Raw genomic sequence first — 18115 nt, 5'->3', positions numbered from 1 at the left:
TTTTACTTATACTTTTATAATGGCTAATATTGATAAAAACTGAAATTTAACAAAAAGAGACTGGGTTGAGTTTTGTCATTTTAAATTGTAATTATTGTATGTAAAATTTTTTAAAACTGTAATGTTGTTTACTGCAAAATCTGTTGTTTGGTACAAATGCACATATTGCCTGGACCATATTAAAATGTTTAATGTTTTTATATTATATTTAAAACGAAAAGAGGCAGGTTTGTGTTTTATATATATATTTTTTTTTATAATTAGGCAAACAGTGAATATAATCAACACACGTTGCCTGAACCACATTTGTGTGGCTATCATGTTTAAGATTTCTTTAAATGAAAACGAAAAGAGTTAGTATGGTGTTTTATCACATATTTCGTTGTCTAAAATATACACAGAGATAGCTGGAGTAGCAGAGCAGCTGAGTGACGCGCGCTGCGTCAGAAGGTGGGCGGGGTTAGGATTTCCCAAGATTTTCCATGATGAAAGTGACCAATCATAAGAGGGTCAGTGCCCTCCTTGGTTTCCGCCCCCAAATTGTCAAAAGTCATGTAGACTCGAGCGAGCAGAAATCAGCTGAGCGAGCAGAAATCCACTGCGCGAGCAAAACAGCTCTCCGCGAGCAGAAGCCCGCTGCGCGCGAGCAGGATTCCACTGTACAAGCAGAGTTAACCTATGAGAGTATGCCAGGCGCTCGCTCGCAGCTACTTGTACACCTCTCGGTTGTTGAATTTGTGCGCGAGTACTTTTATCATGCCAGCTGAAGGTTCATTTTTGCGCGTGTGAAATAACATAATGTGCTCGTGAGCATGTCTTACACGCTCATAACTTTTGACTAAAAAATAACGCCATACTTTTACACAATGGAAAACCAAACAGAGCCGAGCCGAGTCGAGTCGAGGCGGGCCGAGGCGAGCTGGTACTGTGTAGTGGAAAAGCGCCAATAGACAATTCAGATCATAATTTATTCATACCGCAATGCATGATGGGAGCCATTATTGAGTTGTGATTGGTGGCAGCCACTGCAACATGCTTTATTATTGTCACCATTGTTGAGATTCACAGGCTGATTATTGATGTCTGTGTTTTAAATGAATTTATCCGAATGTCTTTTGATCAGAACAATGTTTATTAAATATTTTGGATTATAAGTAAAGTACTGATAATCATAGGCTGAAAAATCACAAAACTGCTGCTAACAAGTTAAACCAAACTATCTCAATAAGTTTCCTTTTTCAGATCACAGCATGATTATGTCAAAACATAACCAACACTATAAGACAAAATTTTACTTTGTTCAATTAACTGTTATAAATCAATAACAGCAGACAAACAACAGCAAATATTAAATTAAACATATAATGGTCTAGAGCCCAACTAAAGCAAACACCCATCACCTTAATGGTAACTTACAATTTGTGATTTTCTTCTTCAGTGATTCTGCTTGTTAACATCAGGTGTCTTCAATAATGCTCAATCATCACTAAATTAATCACTTAATTATCTCATCAGCCCTAAATGCCGCTCCATCTGAAAGCAGGTGATGGCGATTTACTACTAATCAAGGAACCGGCTTTACTGACGAGATGCGCATTACAATATCGCGATTTAAATCGCTCAGCCCTACAACTCAGTATTACATTTACACATGTAAGAATATGTTCCACTGAGACAATGCAAAACCTGACTATGATCTGGAAGCTGAGCAGGAAAGGCTAACAGTGAAGTTTTGAGCTGAGACGAGACACCTAAGGTTAGGGGTGTAACTGTCTGTTCATCTGGATCAATGCAATTTTCATAACCAATGATCAAAAGTATCCTATGAAAAAGGCTACTATGATGACCCCAGGCCATCCAAAATGTAGATACGTTAATTTCTTCATCAGAACACAAACATTCTATCAACTTTTATTTGATAAGCCTAATATATGCACATAATATGCATTCTATAGCTACGTGTTGGCAAGCAGATTCAGCCAGAATATGCAATTTATCATGTTGTGTTCATATTCTAGTCTCATGTGCTTTCCTGTATCAAGTACAGTATTTACTGAATTCGTTTTCTTACCAGTCTTGAGATAGCCATGTTAACCCTTACGAAAATTAACTATGGTTTAACCACAAAGAAAAAGAAAAAAGAAAAAAACATGGTAGGCCTATTTGTATTTGTAGTATAACTGTGGTTATTAAAAATGGTAATAAAAATCCGCCAAAAACGTGGTTACTATAATTAAAACCGAGGATATTTTTTAAGAGAATAGTTTTCAGCTTCCAGGCAGTGTTTCAAAATGTCCCGCCATTTAAGAGATTGATTTACTGACAGATACTATCGCGTATTAACAACGATTTTATACACAATTAAACGGACTTTGATATGTATAACAAGTCTACGAAAGCTTGTTTTAGGTCTTTTGAGATGTGGGTTCAACTGATCTTTCTTAAAACAGATGGAAAATGTAAAGACGCATGATGCTACATTTTCAGTGTTTTGCCCTCCAGCTCTCGCCAGTTATGACAGAACATCATTTAAGAATGCTAACGTTAACCAATATTGCATCACTTATTGTGATGCAATATATATATATTTTTTTTTTACAAAATATCCCTCATCTGACTGCATCCCATGTTCACTGATGTGTTTCTGTCTTTTAGGCTGTGATAAGAAGTACGGGTTGCACTTTGCTTTATGTAATAATTGCCAAATATTTTGATTTCAGATATGGGAAAAGCACTTAAGAAGACCACACGTTTCAGGAGCGTTAAGATTAAGGTGGTGAGGAGGACTAGCGCTGGTCCTGCAAAGGTTTCTTACCTTAGTCAAGGTCTTCCCCAGCCCAACTCCAAACAGACCCACCCTTCCGACCCTTCTATTACATCTCAACAGGCTGAACCTGATGATGCGACACCAAGCTGTTCTGAGAGTGCATACAGTAAGGCAAAGAAGAGAGAGCTTCATGCCTGGGATGCAGTCAAGGATGACATGCTTAAGGTGTCATTTGAATGTTCAGCACCAATCACTACCCAGTGTGTTGTCTGCCGAGATCATGCTGATTATAGGTGCATTGAGTGCAGCACCACTGCAGTGTTTTGTGAGGTTTGCCTGAAGAGGACTCACAGAAATTCACTGCATCTTCCTGAAAAGTGGAATGTAAGAACAATAGCATGCAGTCTTACATTGCTATTGCTATACTTGCATACAGACAGCAAACTCACAGTAATTTCAACAGATTCATTAGATACTTCAAATTGTTTTAGCACTATGCAGTATCAACTGTTAGTGTCACAAATTTGTTGTTTTAAAAACATTAGAGCTATCAATTTTTCTTACAGAATGTCTACTATGAGCCGCCTCCCTGGGGTTATTCCTATATTTACCTGAAGGCCATGGCACCCATGCTGTGTACACAAGGGACATGAAGGTCATTGTCAGCACAGGTTTGTCATTTTCCCTGATACAAAATCTTAATGTATTTAATTTTCTTGACAGGTTAAGGAATTCAATCCTATTACATGTAGAGTAATGATTTCCTATAAGGAATTAATCAAATTTGTGATACAATTTTGAAAAAAATTTGTTTGCTGATTCCAATAATTACAAACATTAAGTTATAGGTGACACACTCAAGTGATTTAGTCTATGCTGATATAGTCTCTATAGTAGTACTAGGTTATGTTTTTATGTTATTTCTCTCTTTATATTTGTCAGGACAGCTCTGCACCGTCACAGTCAATATGTGTGTGTGTGTGAACCAGAAACCTGCACTCTGCTAAGGTATGGGCTCTGGCCAGCAACAGCCGACAAGCCCCAGACAGCCTTCTCCATCCCTCTGCTAGAGCTTTCTGTGTGTCTGTCAGGTTTCTGTTGAGGGTTTTTGCAACACCCTGCGCTGGAAAAATAACCTCACACTTGCAGAGGTAAGTCAGTTTGCAAAGGTCAGTTTGAAGTCTTGTCTGTTAAGTGAAAATTTCAGTTACTGTCATGGAAGACTGATGAGTCCATATTGACGTGAAAATTACACCTTCTTCTGAGAAACTACACCTTCTTCCTTGATTGTACTACATCATTATCACAACTAAAAGCAAACATTTATGGAACCATCTAGGATTGTACATGCAAAAGTATTCTTGATATTTTCCTATAAAATAACAACTTCTGAGTAAACCACCATCACCAGATGTAAGTATAGGAGACAGTAATGTTTTCCCTGACTGCTGCTTATACCCGAGGTTAACACACTCTACAGAGCCCTTGTGGGAGAATCCATATCCCATTTTAGGCATCACCACTTCCCACAAAGAAGTTTGGTCGATATTTGCCCACAATTAGATGATGGAACCATATGCCCAGCATGTCCAAAGGTTGGTTCTAGTTCCAGCGTGGTTCTTGTTTGATTAACCTAATGGTATAGAATTAATATCTGCAAACTTAGTTAATTTTTGTATATAGTATTATAATAAAATAGTAATAGTATAAATGTATAAACCTGGTGCAGATACAAAACCAGTATTACTGTAAGTGTTTGTTTTCCAGGCGGATGGAGATATGATTGTCACATTGGATGCCAACTTTGGCCTTGTGAGGAAGCAAAGCTCCGGTACAAGTGCGGCTGAGCCATTGCATGAACCTGCATGTTTGTTGAGGAAAAGGATGTAGAAGAATTCCTGCTATCACATCTTGACAGTTCAAAGCCTCACGAGGTTAGTCATAGTTGCAGAATTTCATGGACTGAGTCCATGAAATATTAATTAAACTTGTGAAAAAAGATCATTATTCGTCCCATAAATCTATGTTTTCTTTAAATCTTTAGGACTGCAGTAACTTCAAGGCTGGCAACGTGCTGAGGTCACAAAAACAAGCAAAGAAACTTGATGTTACAGGAGTGTTTGGAGCCTCTTGTCGTCATGAAATGCTCCTAATGATTGTCAACATGAGCCAAGGAGAACGGCAAGTCTATGCCACAGTAGTGCCATCTCTGACTATTGACCCACTGTTCCAGAATGATAATTCCCCTGTTTGATTCTACTTATTCATAAAATGCTTAGAATAGCATAACCCTAACATAAGCCAAATTATTATTATTTTTTTTCAGTCACCAAATATGAACCTCATGGAATGTATATGGGAGATTCCAAAACATTACAAAATTTGAACTTTACCACCCTTCCATAATCTTCACTATTATAAGAAAACATGAAAACATTTTGGATCATTTTGAGTGCCCTTATTGATTATTTAGGTATTGAATTTGATGCTGGAGATTGTTTGTATAATTATTTTTTACTTTTCCTCAGCAAAAAGTGTCATCATTCACATTTGTGTTGAAATAGATTAGCCTCTCCCTGTATGTCATCGATGAGCTACTTCGAAGATGTGAGGACAGGAACATACACCTGCGAGTAGTCTATGACATTGCCTGTGTTGTTGCCTCACATTTGCATGCAAGTACTTTCTTTTTCTGTGTAAAACTGAATTATTGTTTTGAGAAAAGACCTTGACACATTTACTCAAAATTATGCCATACTGTGTTCAATCAGAAATCCGGGGAGGGCAAACCACACAACATCTCTTTGGCCATACCAGCATTTCATGTTTATGGACACAAATTGCCCTGTCAGGTAATTCATTGACTTTATAGAGACATCAGGACCTGTGTCACATATCATTCGCTCCCTGTTTGGCCTCCATTTTCCTGTCTATCAGCTGCACATTTGAAATTAAGTAGATGTGCCCAAAAGTAATCTTTAATCGCTTATCTCACAGCTGTCTGGGTCAAATCACTATAAGCGGATGATTGTTATACCCAAACGTGTTTTCTTTATGCTTTATGCAGATTACTATCTAATTTGTACAATTATTACATGAATATAAAGTAATAGCATGCAATATAAAATAATATAAGCTACACCTACACCTCTCCTGCTGAATGGTCAAGGTTAAAGCATTACACTGCACTCACGTAACAGAGTAGGCCTACCTGCTGCTGTGAGAGATCTGGGGTGGCAGGAGGGCAAAATAACTTCGTAGACCACAGCAGTACGAGTAGAGGAAAACATCACATGGCGCGTAACTGCGCACAGCAAGTGCATGTACACACACACACACCAAACACACACACTCAGTTTCAGTGTCTGTGAGATTCTACCACTTTCCTTTAATCACAGATCAAGTACAGCACTAGGCGGCTCGAAGGGTTTGGGCTCACAGACGGGGAAGGAATGGAAAGGCTGTGGTCTTTTCTCAGAAGATTTGCCAGAGTCACAAAGGAGAAGACTCCATCTCACCGCCTAGACCTGTTGACTGATGCCCTTTTGCATTATGGACGGAGGAAATCAACTGACCTAGGTTTGTTCACTGTCTGCTGCATAACCTGTCAAAATTCTGGACAGGTGGTTCACTGTTTATACATTTTATATTTTCTGGAGTGAAGCTGATCACTCACAAATTGGTCAGCATAAGTCTATTAAACTGTGTTTGCAGAGATGCAGCTCCTGCAAAGACTAGACAAAGCAGAGAAAATATCGATTCTCGCTCAAGAAGACATCGCATCTGTCATCAGAGAGGCACCAGGTAAACAATGCACATAAGAAATAGGTAACATTTTACAATTGTGCAAAATGCGCTTAAAGGAACACTCCACTTTTTTTGGATATAGACTCATTTTACAACTCCCCCAGAGTTAAACAGTTTCACTGTTTTCGAATCCATTCAGCTGCTCTCCGGGTCTGGCGGTACCACTTTTAGCATAGCTTAGCATAGATCATTGAATCGGATTAGACCGTTAGCATCTCTCTCAAAAAAATGACTGTTTAGCTCTGGGGGAGTTGTAAAATTAGCCTATATCCAAAAAAAGTGGAGTGTTCCTTTAAGCGCATTTTGCACAGAGTATGTAGTATTGATGTTTTCTTGTTTCCTGTTATTTTGTTTTCTAGTGTTGGTTTCTGAGGAAGACATGGAGAAATGGAAGAAAAGTGAGATGGAGCTAGCCCAACAGAAACAGAAACCAAAAAGTAAACAACTGAAGTGAATGTCTTGAATACTGTATGAAGGTCATGAATATTATTAGCAAAGAATATTGCAAATATGTTATACTTACCTTTCCTTGTACAGTAATGAAATACAGTACATTACAATTACATGAAATGAAGCACTTTATTAGAGCAGCAGTAATCCCTTTATCTGTTCTCCAGACACTGTCTGTAAATGGAAAAGGGACTACATCATCAAGCTGATTCAGTTCTACAAGTTCAAGTAAGAGTTCAATGTGTTTATTACAGCCGTCTTTAAGTGCCCTGCTGATGTGCTTCAACATGGAAGCCTACAGTAACAGCATAGTTTTAAAGGAAACTCTCACAATGGTTATAAATTAAGAGTTGCTATAATACTGCAGTAATTTAATATGGTGTGATTAGTAATCAATTATCAGCAAGGCCTCCCTTATAATAGTATATATACTACTACTATTATAGTAATAGTACTATATTACAGCAGTAATGCTCGGTAGCTACAGAATATTTGTGCTGTGTGTGTTTGTATATAGATCTGGGACTTGTGAGTCGTACATGGAGTGTGAAACAGAGTAAGTGAGCAGTAATCTGTCTGTCACTGTTTTCTGAGCAAGTGTGTAAATAACAATTAATAAGATTTATTTGCTGACCATTGTAGAATTGAGGACTCTCTGCTGAACATGGAGAAAAAACACCGGATTGGGAGAAGATGGCAAGAGTCTGATTCAGACTTCCAGGCTACCCGTAAAGATGTTGAGCGTGAACTCAGAGGACAACTAATCTGCAAGGCTAGAACTGAATCAAGGGAGAGAGCAGTCCTCCTCCGTCTGAGAAGAAGATATCCAGGTAAAGAACTATGGATAAGTAGAGACATAAAGATATTAAGATCAACTTTGAAAAGGACCATAATACAAACTAATAAATGTATTTCTCTACATGCATGTTTCCTAACTTTGCTACAGATGGGCAGGGCATTGCCATTAGACTGTCCAAGCATTAGCCAGCTCCAACAAGAGAATGAGACAGGCAATACAAGAATACAACAGCATTCAGTGGCCACCGCAGATGAGCATCTTCCCTGCAACAACTGATCTTCAGGAAGCGTGCGATCCCTCTTGGCATGTCTACTTCTGCTTTATGTGACCCACGACGTGTGAGCAGTAACGTTAGCCTGGCGCACTACAAATATAAGCGGGAGAATGTTATCATTGCAAAGTGGTCAGGCTAATGTCTTGTGTTTATTCCACGATACATATGGATAAGCTGTTTGATTTATAAATATTAGAATATTTTCACATTTCACTCACCCTGCTGGGCATGCACAGCTGTTCCTCAATTTGTGTGTTTCCCATTTGAATGGTCAGCGTATGAGGCACTGCTGCTTGCGCTGGGACCTAACGTTATAGACTTTAGCTTCAATTTTGATGAAATTATTCTCTAATCGTTTGCATATTATGTCGTGGATATAGCCCTCGAATGCATACTGCAGTCTTGCTCTCTCAAATTTTCACCTGTCCGCTAAAAATGACTAATTATCTCCTTAGGAATGTCTGAAACCAGTGCATACATACTGTAATAGACGTGCCAGGCGCAAAAGCTTGACAGGCGTAGCAACAGTAACTAAGGAGGGCGGGGCTTAGCGAAGGGTCAATTCAGTACAATATAACTTTATTGGTTCCCACATAAGCCCTGTTTAAAGGAGACCACATTGATGGTGCCAACAAACGACAATAATAAATACAAATTGGGGTGAATGAAAATAACAAAAAAGATCTTCTTACATGTGAAGTGTAGTCATTACAATACATTTGAAGCATATGTATGTATTGTGTGTGTGTGTTTGTATGGATGGGTTGGGGGCTATCAGCACAGTAAAACCAACTCAAACAAGCAACAAGATACATCTTCAGGGTGTTTGCATGGTGTTTTGACACTGGCAGTGAAGGCACATGTTCTTTTTAAAGCCACATGCAGTGTGTGACCATGATTGGCACACTGTGCACTGAGACCATGAACGCCACTTCTTTCTTGCGTTCTTCTTCTTATCATCAAAATGGACGCGGAAGACACAGCACAAATTGCCTCCATCTACCAAAAGAAAAACACAAATATTTTGGAAGTCAAGCCAGTTAGTTGAAATCATACTCATCACCATATTTAAAGCAACATCTCAAAGGCAGCTTGTTCATTTTTAACTGTTGCCAAAGGAATATGTGGAAAGATACAGTACCTTTATCTGCAGTCATCATGATGACTATAGTCGTGGCTGATTCTGAGGACTCTTCCATCTGCTGTACACCTAAAGTACATAAAACAACACAACACAACAACTTAAGTACAAATTCATAATTCAATTTGTCAGCATTTATACTGTCAATAGTTAATTAGTAAATCATTGATTAAAATAGACAGTCCCATTATTTGCATATAAATTCAATTCAGTCAATTCAAAGTGTAAAATTATCAGAATATCAACCTTATATATGCTGTTTAATGTCACCTGGATAAATACTGTATTTATAAATTGTAATTTTCAAACAAGAAAGCTTTTCTCTTTGTGTTAAATGTCAATGGCAGACTTCTCAGAACAATTGTTCTAAGCTTGAACTAAAGCAATACCAAAAACTGATTTGTAGCATTTAGTAAAATGTCTAACGAATGCAAGAAATACCATGTTCACACATGGCCTCTAAAATTTCCTCCACTGCCTTTGTCTGGATGCCATCTGCTGTATCTGGTGATATGAAAACATTAAACCATCACACAAAGGTGTAAATTTCATCTTTTGATTTACCATTACTACAGTAATGTATACAGTGGTTAAATGTACTGTGCAATGACCAGTTACATATCTAGTAAACTATGCTTCTTAAGTTTAATGTTATGCATTTATTTAAAGATAAAATACATACAGCTCAGCTTACCTTCTGCACCCATGTGCTCGGACATTCCCTCTGCCATGTCAGTGGGGTTGCATTGGCCTGCATCTGATTGATATTTTTAGAAAAAAAAACAACAAAAAAACAATTGTGTAATATGAGCATAACAAATAATTGGCCTTTCTGCATTACTGGAGAAAAATAATTATTCACACAGCAGTATCAATGAATCATAGAAAGACAAAGACCCAAAAACGATCTGTGCTCTCTGAGGTGCTAGAAACAGTCAGTTAAATATGTGGGTAAGGTTGTACTGTTCTGAAAGTAGTTTGGCTTTTGAACGGAAAACACAGCATCTCCACGACATGGCGGCGCCGGCAAGAATAAAAGTTATGCTTTCTTTCTTTGCGTATACATTTGGGTGGTGTTATGAAACTCTGCCCCCACACACTGACGTAGAGATGTGGGGGCGTGTTTAAAACGAAGTGTTTTAGGAAGGTATGGCTGAGCCGTAACTTTTACAAAGAATATCTCTTTGGGTTTGAGACTTCGTAACTCTACAGATCTTATACTTGCACTAACAGCTACATAATACACTTAAGAAATAGGAAAACAAGAAATTGCATCATATGATCCATTTAAGAGGCAGAGGCAAACCTCAAACAAAACCATGACTCAGGCTGGGCGCCTGGGCGGCCATCCGCCTTGACCGGTAGGGGTGAAGGGACAGAGAGACATGCAATGGCCCAGCACTATACAAAGGCTTACATGTAGGCCTGTATTATTCTTTAGTTAACTTATTTTCACCACTGCCAAAACACAAGTGGAGAAAGACAACCACTGGTAATGTCACTGACCTATTTCAAATGTAATCTCCTCAGCAGCTTGCAAAATTCCTACCAACTGGTTTCTTCCATAAAAGGAAGGCTTCCTCAGGGTAAGGCTGTTAGGCAGTCCAGAAACTTTAATAGTCAAGCCCTGATTCACTAGGGACTGGTAGGGGAGCCTTCCAGTACCTCCGGCCTCCTCTGAAAGACATGAAACACACGTTACACAATGTTACACAGTTGGACAATTGTGACTCTCCCTTCTAGTTGATGGCCAGTGTAAAGGCTGCAAACAGTCATTTTGGTAAGGTGACATAATCTAATGGTTGATGGGCACCTTATATAATTTATTCATTTGAAAATGCCATGGATTCATGAAGGTATATTAGGTTATCAAGATAAGCAGTTTCTTTACATCAGTTTTAAAAGTATTTGAACTTATGCTTACTATATTTCTGGTTGAATAGATCTTTCACTTTTCCTACCAGAACACTGACATGATCTCTGGCACTGGGTGTTGCGGCTGAGGAGCTGGCTACAGATGTAACAACACACAACAATTCATTTCATAAAACTGTATTATGTATATTTGCACTATTATGGGCCTGAGTCCATTTCTGTGGATTTTCATATAACCAATACCTTTGAAATGAAGTGCAAAGTTGTTCACTGTGTCTGTTGAATCGAGGAAATCAGTGGCTCCTTTGCTGCTCAGTTCACACACCTCTAATGAGGACTTTTGGCGGTCAAATGATAGAATGGCTGTTTCCACACCCAAATCCTCAAGCTTGGACACCTTTACAATATTTAGATAAAGAAGACAACCACAAAAATAGAAAATAATTGATTATACACAAAATAGTCAAAACCTACTTTTAAAAATCCAACACACACTGAAGAAACAACTCATACCAGGGCTTGGCAATATATGAAAACAGTGTTGTCACACGTGGCAAACAAGTGGTCAGGGACCACCAGGGTTACATTAACTATACATTAGCTGTATTTATATAGAGTCTAAATGCAACTAATAATTTGACTCATAACCATTTGTGACTAATAATGCTTCAATTGACCACCTTGATCTGAATAGACTAGCCCAACCAGTAGGAATTTAGTTTGAGAGGGTGGTATGAGCCTTTGGCAATTTCTTCAATGTAAGAATATTTGATGTTGATAGTCTTGTAAACAAAAATCAGCTGGAATATTTATTTGGAATGAACTAATTTAAAATTACGATACAATCTACAGATAAACAATCCAGTTGTCTAACACAATGTTCTGCTCACATCACAATTGCTGTTGATCCTCCTTCCATCTAATACTGTAAAAATACCACTAATGCTTAGCAAATGAATCCTCTTTCCAAACCTCTATAACTTCAGCTTCTTAAGGTGCATTTTAATTCGGGCATCCCTCATCGCAGGGCTTAGGTCCTGTGCCTGCCCATGTGCCCTCAGTTCTGCTGCCTCTTGAACGCATTTCTGCTTTGCATCTTCCCCCAATGTGGCCCATCTGCCCTTAATATCATTCATTGTGCCTGGAAAGAAGGAAAAAATAGATGCACAGAAAACTTAACACATTAGAGTCAGTATCTCACAACGACAATCAGTCCAAAACACTGGTTTACTTGGGTTGTGAAACCCATTTCTCTGTAATAACTCTGTAAACTCAAGATAACGTGTAAAGTAGATGACCTGATGATTCTTTTCAATACACACAGCATTCTTACACTGATGAATGCAACTTGCGTGAGTAAAGTACCTGCCAAATACTATCATTAAAATCTGACCCTCATGAACCTGATGTCAACAGGGCCGTCATGTACGAAAACAAACAATTTAGTATAAAAATTAACAGCAGTCGTTAAAGGTGCTATAAGTGATCTCGGTTGGCGTAACCTCTTGTTGATGTTTGAATTATTATCAATCAAAACGGAGGCAGAACCCGTCCTTATTAGACATTCTCTGACGGAGGCTAGCTAGACCCACCCTCCCCTCCCTCCTCCTCCTCCTCCTCCTCCTCCTCCTCCTCCTCCTCCTCCTCCTCCCTCCTCCTCCCTCCTCCTCCTCCTCCTCCTTCCTCCTCCTCCTCCTCCTCCTTCCTCCTCCTCCTCCTCCTCATCCGCGCACTAAGCCAAGCGCTCTCATTGAACCGCACGCCACTGCTAACTCGCCATAGGTTCGTGTGTTGCCGTAGCACAGACAATCAGCTCGCTCAGACGAGCTATGATGCTCTCGCTGTGCAGCTGCAATGCGTTTTAAAATAAAGGCTTCAATATTCGAGAAAAGGATTTTACCTATTACAGGCAAGCCGAGGTGACGTGACTATGGGGCGTGGCAGCATCGACGATTCCATTTTTTGATTCGATAATCGAGATTGAGCATTAATTTCGATCGATTTCGATTTAAAAATCGAAATCGTGACACCCTTAATCATTACAGTCTGTAAATATCTCTTAACAACACAATGCAATCACTAGTAAGACTTCCTGTTAATAAAGTATCTAGTAAGAATCTATTTGTGGCAGGTCTAATGAAATATATCCTGCCTGCAGGTGGCTGATTAATTCATTTGAGCTCGTCCTATCAGTGAGCTGTAGTAGCGCATATAAACAAGCTGGTTAGAGTGTATGGTGCCATGAGGCACCGCCCCTTCCCGTGTCGTCATTTTCTGTCGTCATTCAGGTATGTTGGGTGTTGTGAGCTGGCCGATCAATGGCATACTGTAGCTAACATTAGCTTATTTCCAGGGCGACATGCAAGCTTTCGCGGCAGGCATTCGGCTGAGGTTGTACCCTTGATGGTCAAAGTATGGTTGTTTATACTTCATGCCCGGAATGCTTAGTTATTGCCGACGCGCACGCTGTCCACCTGATAGATGGGATGAGCCCACATGCATGTTGTCTGCCTGACTGAGTTGGTCCCCAGAGATCGCACCTAAAAGGTATGTAGTTTTAAATTTGCGCCTAGGTTAAATGGCAATCTGTTGAGAGAAACAGTTTTTATTAATGGTTAGCAGTTAAATCACAGAGTTTGTCTGATTGTTTATTTGTAAATTTATAGATGTAGTACGGACCAATGGGTCGCATCTGCACCAATGATTAGTTTCCGTGCGGTTGACTGCGTGGGACTACTTCCGGAGGCGCTGTTGCTTTGCTGCTTTATGGCTTTGCTGCTTCATGGCTTTGCTGCTTCATGGCTTTGCTGCGTTACTCCTTTTGCGGTTGCTTTGCTCCGCTGTGGACAAAGGACTGAAAACACTGTCCTTTGTGTTTATTTTAGTGTGTGTGCCTCCATGTGAGCCCTTTATTTTGGGGGGAAAATTTCCTTTTCGTTTGTATTGGCTTTTATTTTGTATTTTGACTCAGAATTTTGTAATCTGTTTAACGTGAAACTGTGAATATTTCTACTCCAATTTCTGTCTCTTGGAGTGACAATTCTGAGTGTGTCTCAACAGTGACATTTCTGTTCCAGGAGCTGAGTGCACAAAGCAGGGGCGGATTGCTGGTGGTGGTCTCCCTCACGAGTGTTGTGTGCTGAGTGGTGTGAGTGAGTGTGTGTATTGGTGTGAGTGTATATGCACAGGTGTACGGAAAAGGTGACTTGTCGTGGAGGCCTTATGTGCCCTTATCCACTGCTCTGCCTCGGCTCCTGTCCCGCTGACTCAGGTCGCTCCATGTGTGTTTGTTGAACCACAAAATTGTCTACATTGAGTGCTGTTGATGTTTGTGCATTTTTATATTGATTATATCTTTAATAAAACAAATTTATATTTTTTTGTACCCACGTCTCCTGCCGCCTTACTGTGGACGAACCTGTGTTTCCTTAAGTAAACTATATTTTATTTTCCCTGGCAAGATTCCAGGGTGGCGTAGTCGCTAGCAGAGATCATTTATGCTTAAAATCATTCCATCCCATCCTCGTGCCGCTACATATTCTATATTACCAATGCATTAAATCACATTACACATTAATATAAATAAATGAAACAAATTAAGTGATGTCTCATGTTTGAAGTCAAGGACAGGCGTCCAATGACATCGTAACCAATGACATTTGAGGTTATTAAAACAGTAAGTCCCGCCCCTCGACTGCCAAAAATAAACGTGTTCGAGCCAGCGAGCCAGAGCCGGCCCTAGACCTTTGGGGGCCCTAAGCAAAATTGGGTTGGAGGCCCCTTTGACCGTTTTAAGTAAGGCCTAAAGAAAAGCAATGACTACCTTATAACTTTACTGTACATATTATATCTACTATGTTTGAGGCAGTTGCCACTGTCACTGGAAGAGTGCAGGCTATCCTCAGCGCTACCCAAAGAGTTGGGTATAACTCACACAGCCCCCTTTCATGTATGTGAATAAGCAGCTCCAACGCTGTCGTGACTTCTTTGGGAAGCTCTGGAAGGCTCTGCATCTCCATGGCTAGCTCTCTCCAATCAATATCTGCCTCTTCTCCGCAGGTGAGTGTTTTTCCGAGCTGGGCACATTGCTCTTTAAGTAACTCTTCATCCAGTTTGTGGAAGTTCAGGAGCACTCCGAATTTATCTTTTACTTCCCCCATTGACTTGAATCGGTCCTCCAAAGACTGGATGCTACAGTCCACCACAACATTGAAAAATCCTGTTTCCAGTCTCTTCATTGCAGTGATCACTACCTCGTCAGCTGCCTCATAGGTAAAGTGCTTCTTTGTACTTCGCAGCCTCTTCTCTTTCAGCACTGCCTCATCATTCATGTTTTCACAGAGCTCTTTTGCAGTGGTCTGAGCATCTACAAACCCAGTTGCCCTGTAGGTCTGTAGAGATGCTTTGGTTTTATTTAAGGGGCTGTTTACACCTGGCCACTTCATGCGTTTTCTCAGATCGGATAGCTATCTGATTTATCAAAATGATTCCATTTACACCTGGTCACATAAATGTGTTTTTGCGAAATGGATTTAAATTCCCGCGCTATATGCAGATTTAATGGAGCGCACGTCACCAAAAGCAACAGATATGAGCTGCATTTTATTGAGCAGCTAAAATTTTAAAATCAAAGACCGCAATAAGAGAGAGCGGCAACAGCCCTGGAAGATCATTTCGTTTCATGATGATGATTGTGTGTTAAGCGCCTGCGACTTACTTTCCCTCTGATTTGCGATAGTTTGCACGTTGTCCTGATGAATAGATGCTCAGCTTCTCATCTGCGGTGATGCGTGTTCCAGTAGCGTCGTCATATCTGGCTATAACATGACATATAGCCTATAACACGCTCTCACACCTTTATTTTTTTTTAGCATTTTTGTGAGGAGTAAAATTTCCATATGTGGTTTCAACAACCAGATGCATTTACACTTGTCCGGTTTCGTCTGGAATGCGGCCCAGAACACCTCCTGATGTGGTTTGAGCGATCGGATTCAAATCCGTCTCGAATGCGTTTCGGAGGGCATTTACACCTGGTCTCTTCACGATCAGATAGCTATCCGATCTGAGAAAACGCATGAAGTGGCCAGGTGTAAACAACCCCTATGAGACTTACTGCTATGTCCAGCTGCATGTTGACGGACTGAAGGAGTTTGCTAACTGTGTTAATTTTTGATAGAATGTCATACCAGACAACTGTGCAGATCTGGAACCTAAATGATCCAATTTCTTTAGCCAGGGACTGGGCCTTGATTCTGGTTATTTGTCTTTTCCCTCACCTCAAGCAAAGCTTCCCTGACTTTGACGGTGTGGTAGCGTAAAGGCTCAATGCTGTTAATTCAGCTTTCCCACCTTGTTTCACTCCAGGCCTTGACAGTGAGGTCCACATGATCTTTTAAGATGGCCCACCTCTGGGACGCAGCTGCAAATAAGGTGTACAATTTCTGCACCACTCCGAAGAAGTTAGTAGCATCCACTGACCCCTTGGCTGAATCTGCCACCATCAGATTTAATGTGTGGGCTGCACAAGGTACATAGAGAGCTCGAGGATTCTTCTTCAACAGCCTGGCCTGTGTCCCTTTATTTCGGCCTTTCATGTTGGCACCATTGTCATAAGATTGTCCCCTGCAGTCCTCAAAGGGGATGTTCAGCTCCTCTAGCCTTCTTAGAATCAGTGTGGATAAGCCGAGTCCAGTTGATTCATGGGCTAATAGGAACCCCAGGAAGTGCTCTCTGATTTCTGGAGTGTTTTTTAGGTCGACTGTACGGATCACAACAGACATCTGCTCCTGGTGGCTGACATCTGGAGTGCAGTCCAAAATCAGGGAAAAATACTTTGACTCCTTGATTTGAACCACAATTGTACGGAGAAAGGTGTCACTGATGCAAGCGATAAGCTCATTTTGTATTGTTTTCCCTAAGTATGTTGTGTGATTCGCTCCACTGTCAATGCGTCGTACATGCTCTTTTAAAACAGGATCAAACTTCGCTAGTAATTCCACCTCTTTTAGGAAGTTACCATTATTGTTGACATGTAACGCATCAACAGATCCTCTAAGACCCATGTTCCTCTCTGCTAGAGATTGTATGATTGACACAAGCCTAATGAGGACCTCTCTCCACCTGTTTCTCTCTGCCTCTAAGAGGGACAATTCAGTCTGATCTATTGTCTCACCTTTTCGTAGACGGACTTCTAGCTCCTTCCAAGACAGCACATTTTTAGCATGATCTGGGCTGTTTTCATGTTGCTTAAGTAATGTGCCAATATTGATCCAGTCTTGTTGGCCATCTGTACTGAGCTTTGTTGATTTTTTTTAAAAAACAATTTACAACAAAAACAGTAGACAGCATTACTTTTCTGTGAATATGTTAACCAGCATCTCCTAACCTTTTCACCATTTGTGAGAGATTGAAACATGAAATGATAGTGAAATCTTCTATTGTCCGATTGTCTTTTTGGAAATGTGAAGTGGTGGTCAACATGTGCTGGTCCTCTGCTCACCAGATCAATGCGTACTTTGTCATTAATGACTGTTGGCCAGTCAGCTGGATCCAGTGGAGGAGTAGAAAGAGAGCGAGGTGTGGTGGAAGGCATGGGGGTACTGCTCTCCACTTCAACAGGAGAAAGACCTATAGGGAAGATTAACACAAAAAAATCTTAATTTTAGTAAGTTGACATATCGTCTCCTTGGAATTATAAGGTTCTATCTGCGTTCTGAGCAGTTTTGAGATATTGAGCTTTGAAGTTTTTTTAACCAGTCCTTAAAAACAGCTACTACACGCTCCCCTCAGGACAGATTTCATTTATGAGCAAAGGACAGGACACTACAACAAGTGGGGAATGTATCTTTCTCTATAGGATAAACTAAAACACAGAACTTACCAGCATTGTCAGCTTCTTGGGTGATATGACTGTGTTGTGAACCAGGAATAGAAGTGGTTGATGGAGCTGCAATGAAATAAAGAAAATAATTACACATAAAGTTAGACTTAATTTTTAAAATG

General features: G+C 40.1%; 2 protein-coding genes, 1 long non-coding RNA gene and 1 pseudogene across 14 annotated transcripts in view; 3 read left to right on the top strand and 1 right to left on the bottom strand.

Moving 5' to 3' along the window:
- Positions 1-4944, top strand: part of LOC311087350 (uncharacterized protein) — a 29397-nt gene extending 24453 nt beyond the window's left edge. The window contains exons 3-9 of one of the 3 annotated variants that reach the window (XM_084120696.1): positions 2721-3151; positions 3334-3438; positions 3710-3775; positions 3859-3918; positions 4231-4362; positions 4535-4701; positions 4812-4944. In XM_084120696.1, coding sequence (XP_083976822.1) covers positions 2723-3151; positions 3334-3420 — 516 coding nt within the window. In that variant the 5' untranslated portion in view covers positions 2721-2722 and the 3' untranslated portion in view covers positions 3421-3438; positions 3710-3775; positions 3859-3918; ... (1 more) ...; positions 4535-4701; positions 4812-4944. Of the gene's footprint in view, positions 1-2720; positions 3152-3333; positions 3439-3709; positions 3919-4230; positions 4363-4534; positions 4702-4811 lie in introns of all 3 variants that reach the window. The other 2 variants (XM_084120695.1, XM_084120694.1) reach the window with 2 other exon arrangements.
- The window catches only part of LOC311087309 (uncharacterized protein), a 504672-nt gene that overhangs the window by 244199 nt on the left and 242358 nt on the right, over positions 1-18115 (top strand). The window lies entirely within an intron of this gene.
- Positions 8007-12538, bottom strand: LOC311087037 (annotated as a pseudogene). The gene is made up of 9 exons (XR_014609615.1): positions 12517-12538; positions 12086-12254; positions 11357-11510; positions 11163-11249; positions 10745-10915; positions 9933-9995; positions 9680-9742; positions 9239-9307; positions 8007-9096 (listed from the first exon to the last, which is right to left on the bottom strand). The product of XR_014609615.1 is annotated as an uncharacterized misc_RNA (transcript).
- On the top strand, positions 13246-14496 carry LOC311087384. The gene is made up of 3 exons (XR_014607253.1): positions 13246-13401; positions 13467-13660; positions 13780-14496. It is a non-coding gene; the product is annotated as an uncharacterized lncRNA (long non-coding RNA).

Source organism: Abramis brama (genome assembly GCF_963993115.1).
Source record: "Abramis brama genome assembly, chromosome: 7".
Lineage (NCBI taxonomy): Eukaryota > Metazoa > Chordata > Actinopteri > Cypriniformes > Leuciscidae > Abramis > Abramis brama.
The sequence above is the reverse complement of the archived record's forward strand: the minus strand, read 5'-3'. Positions and strand labels throughout refer to the sequence as shown.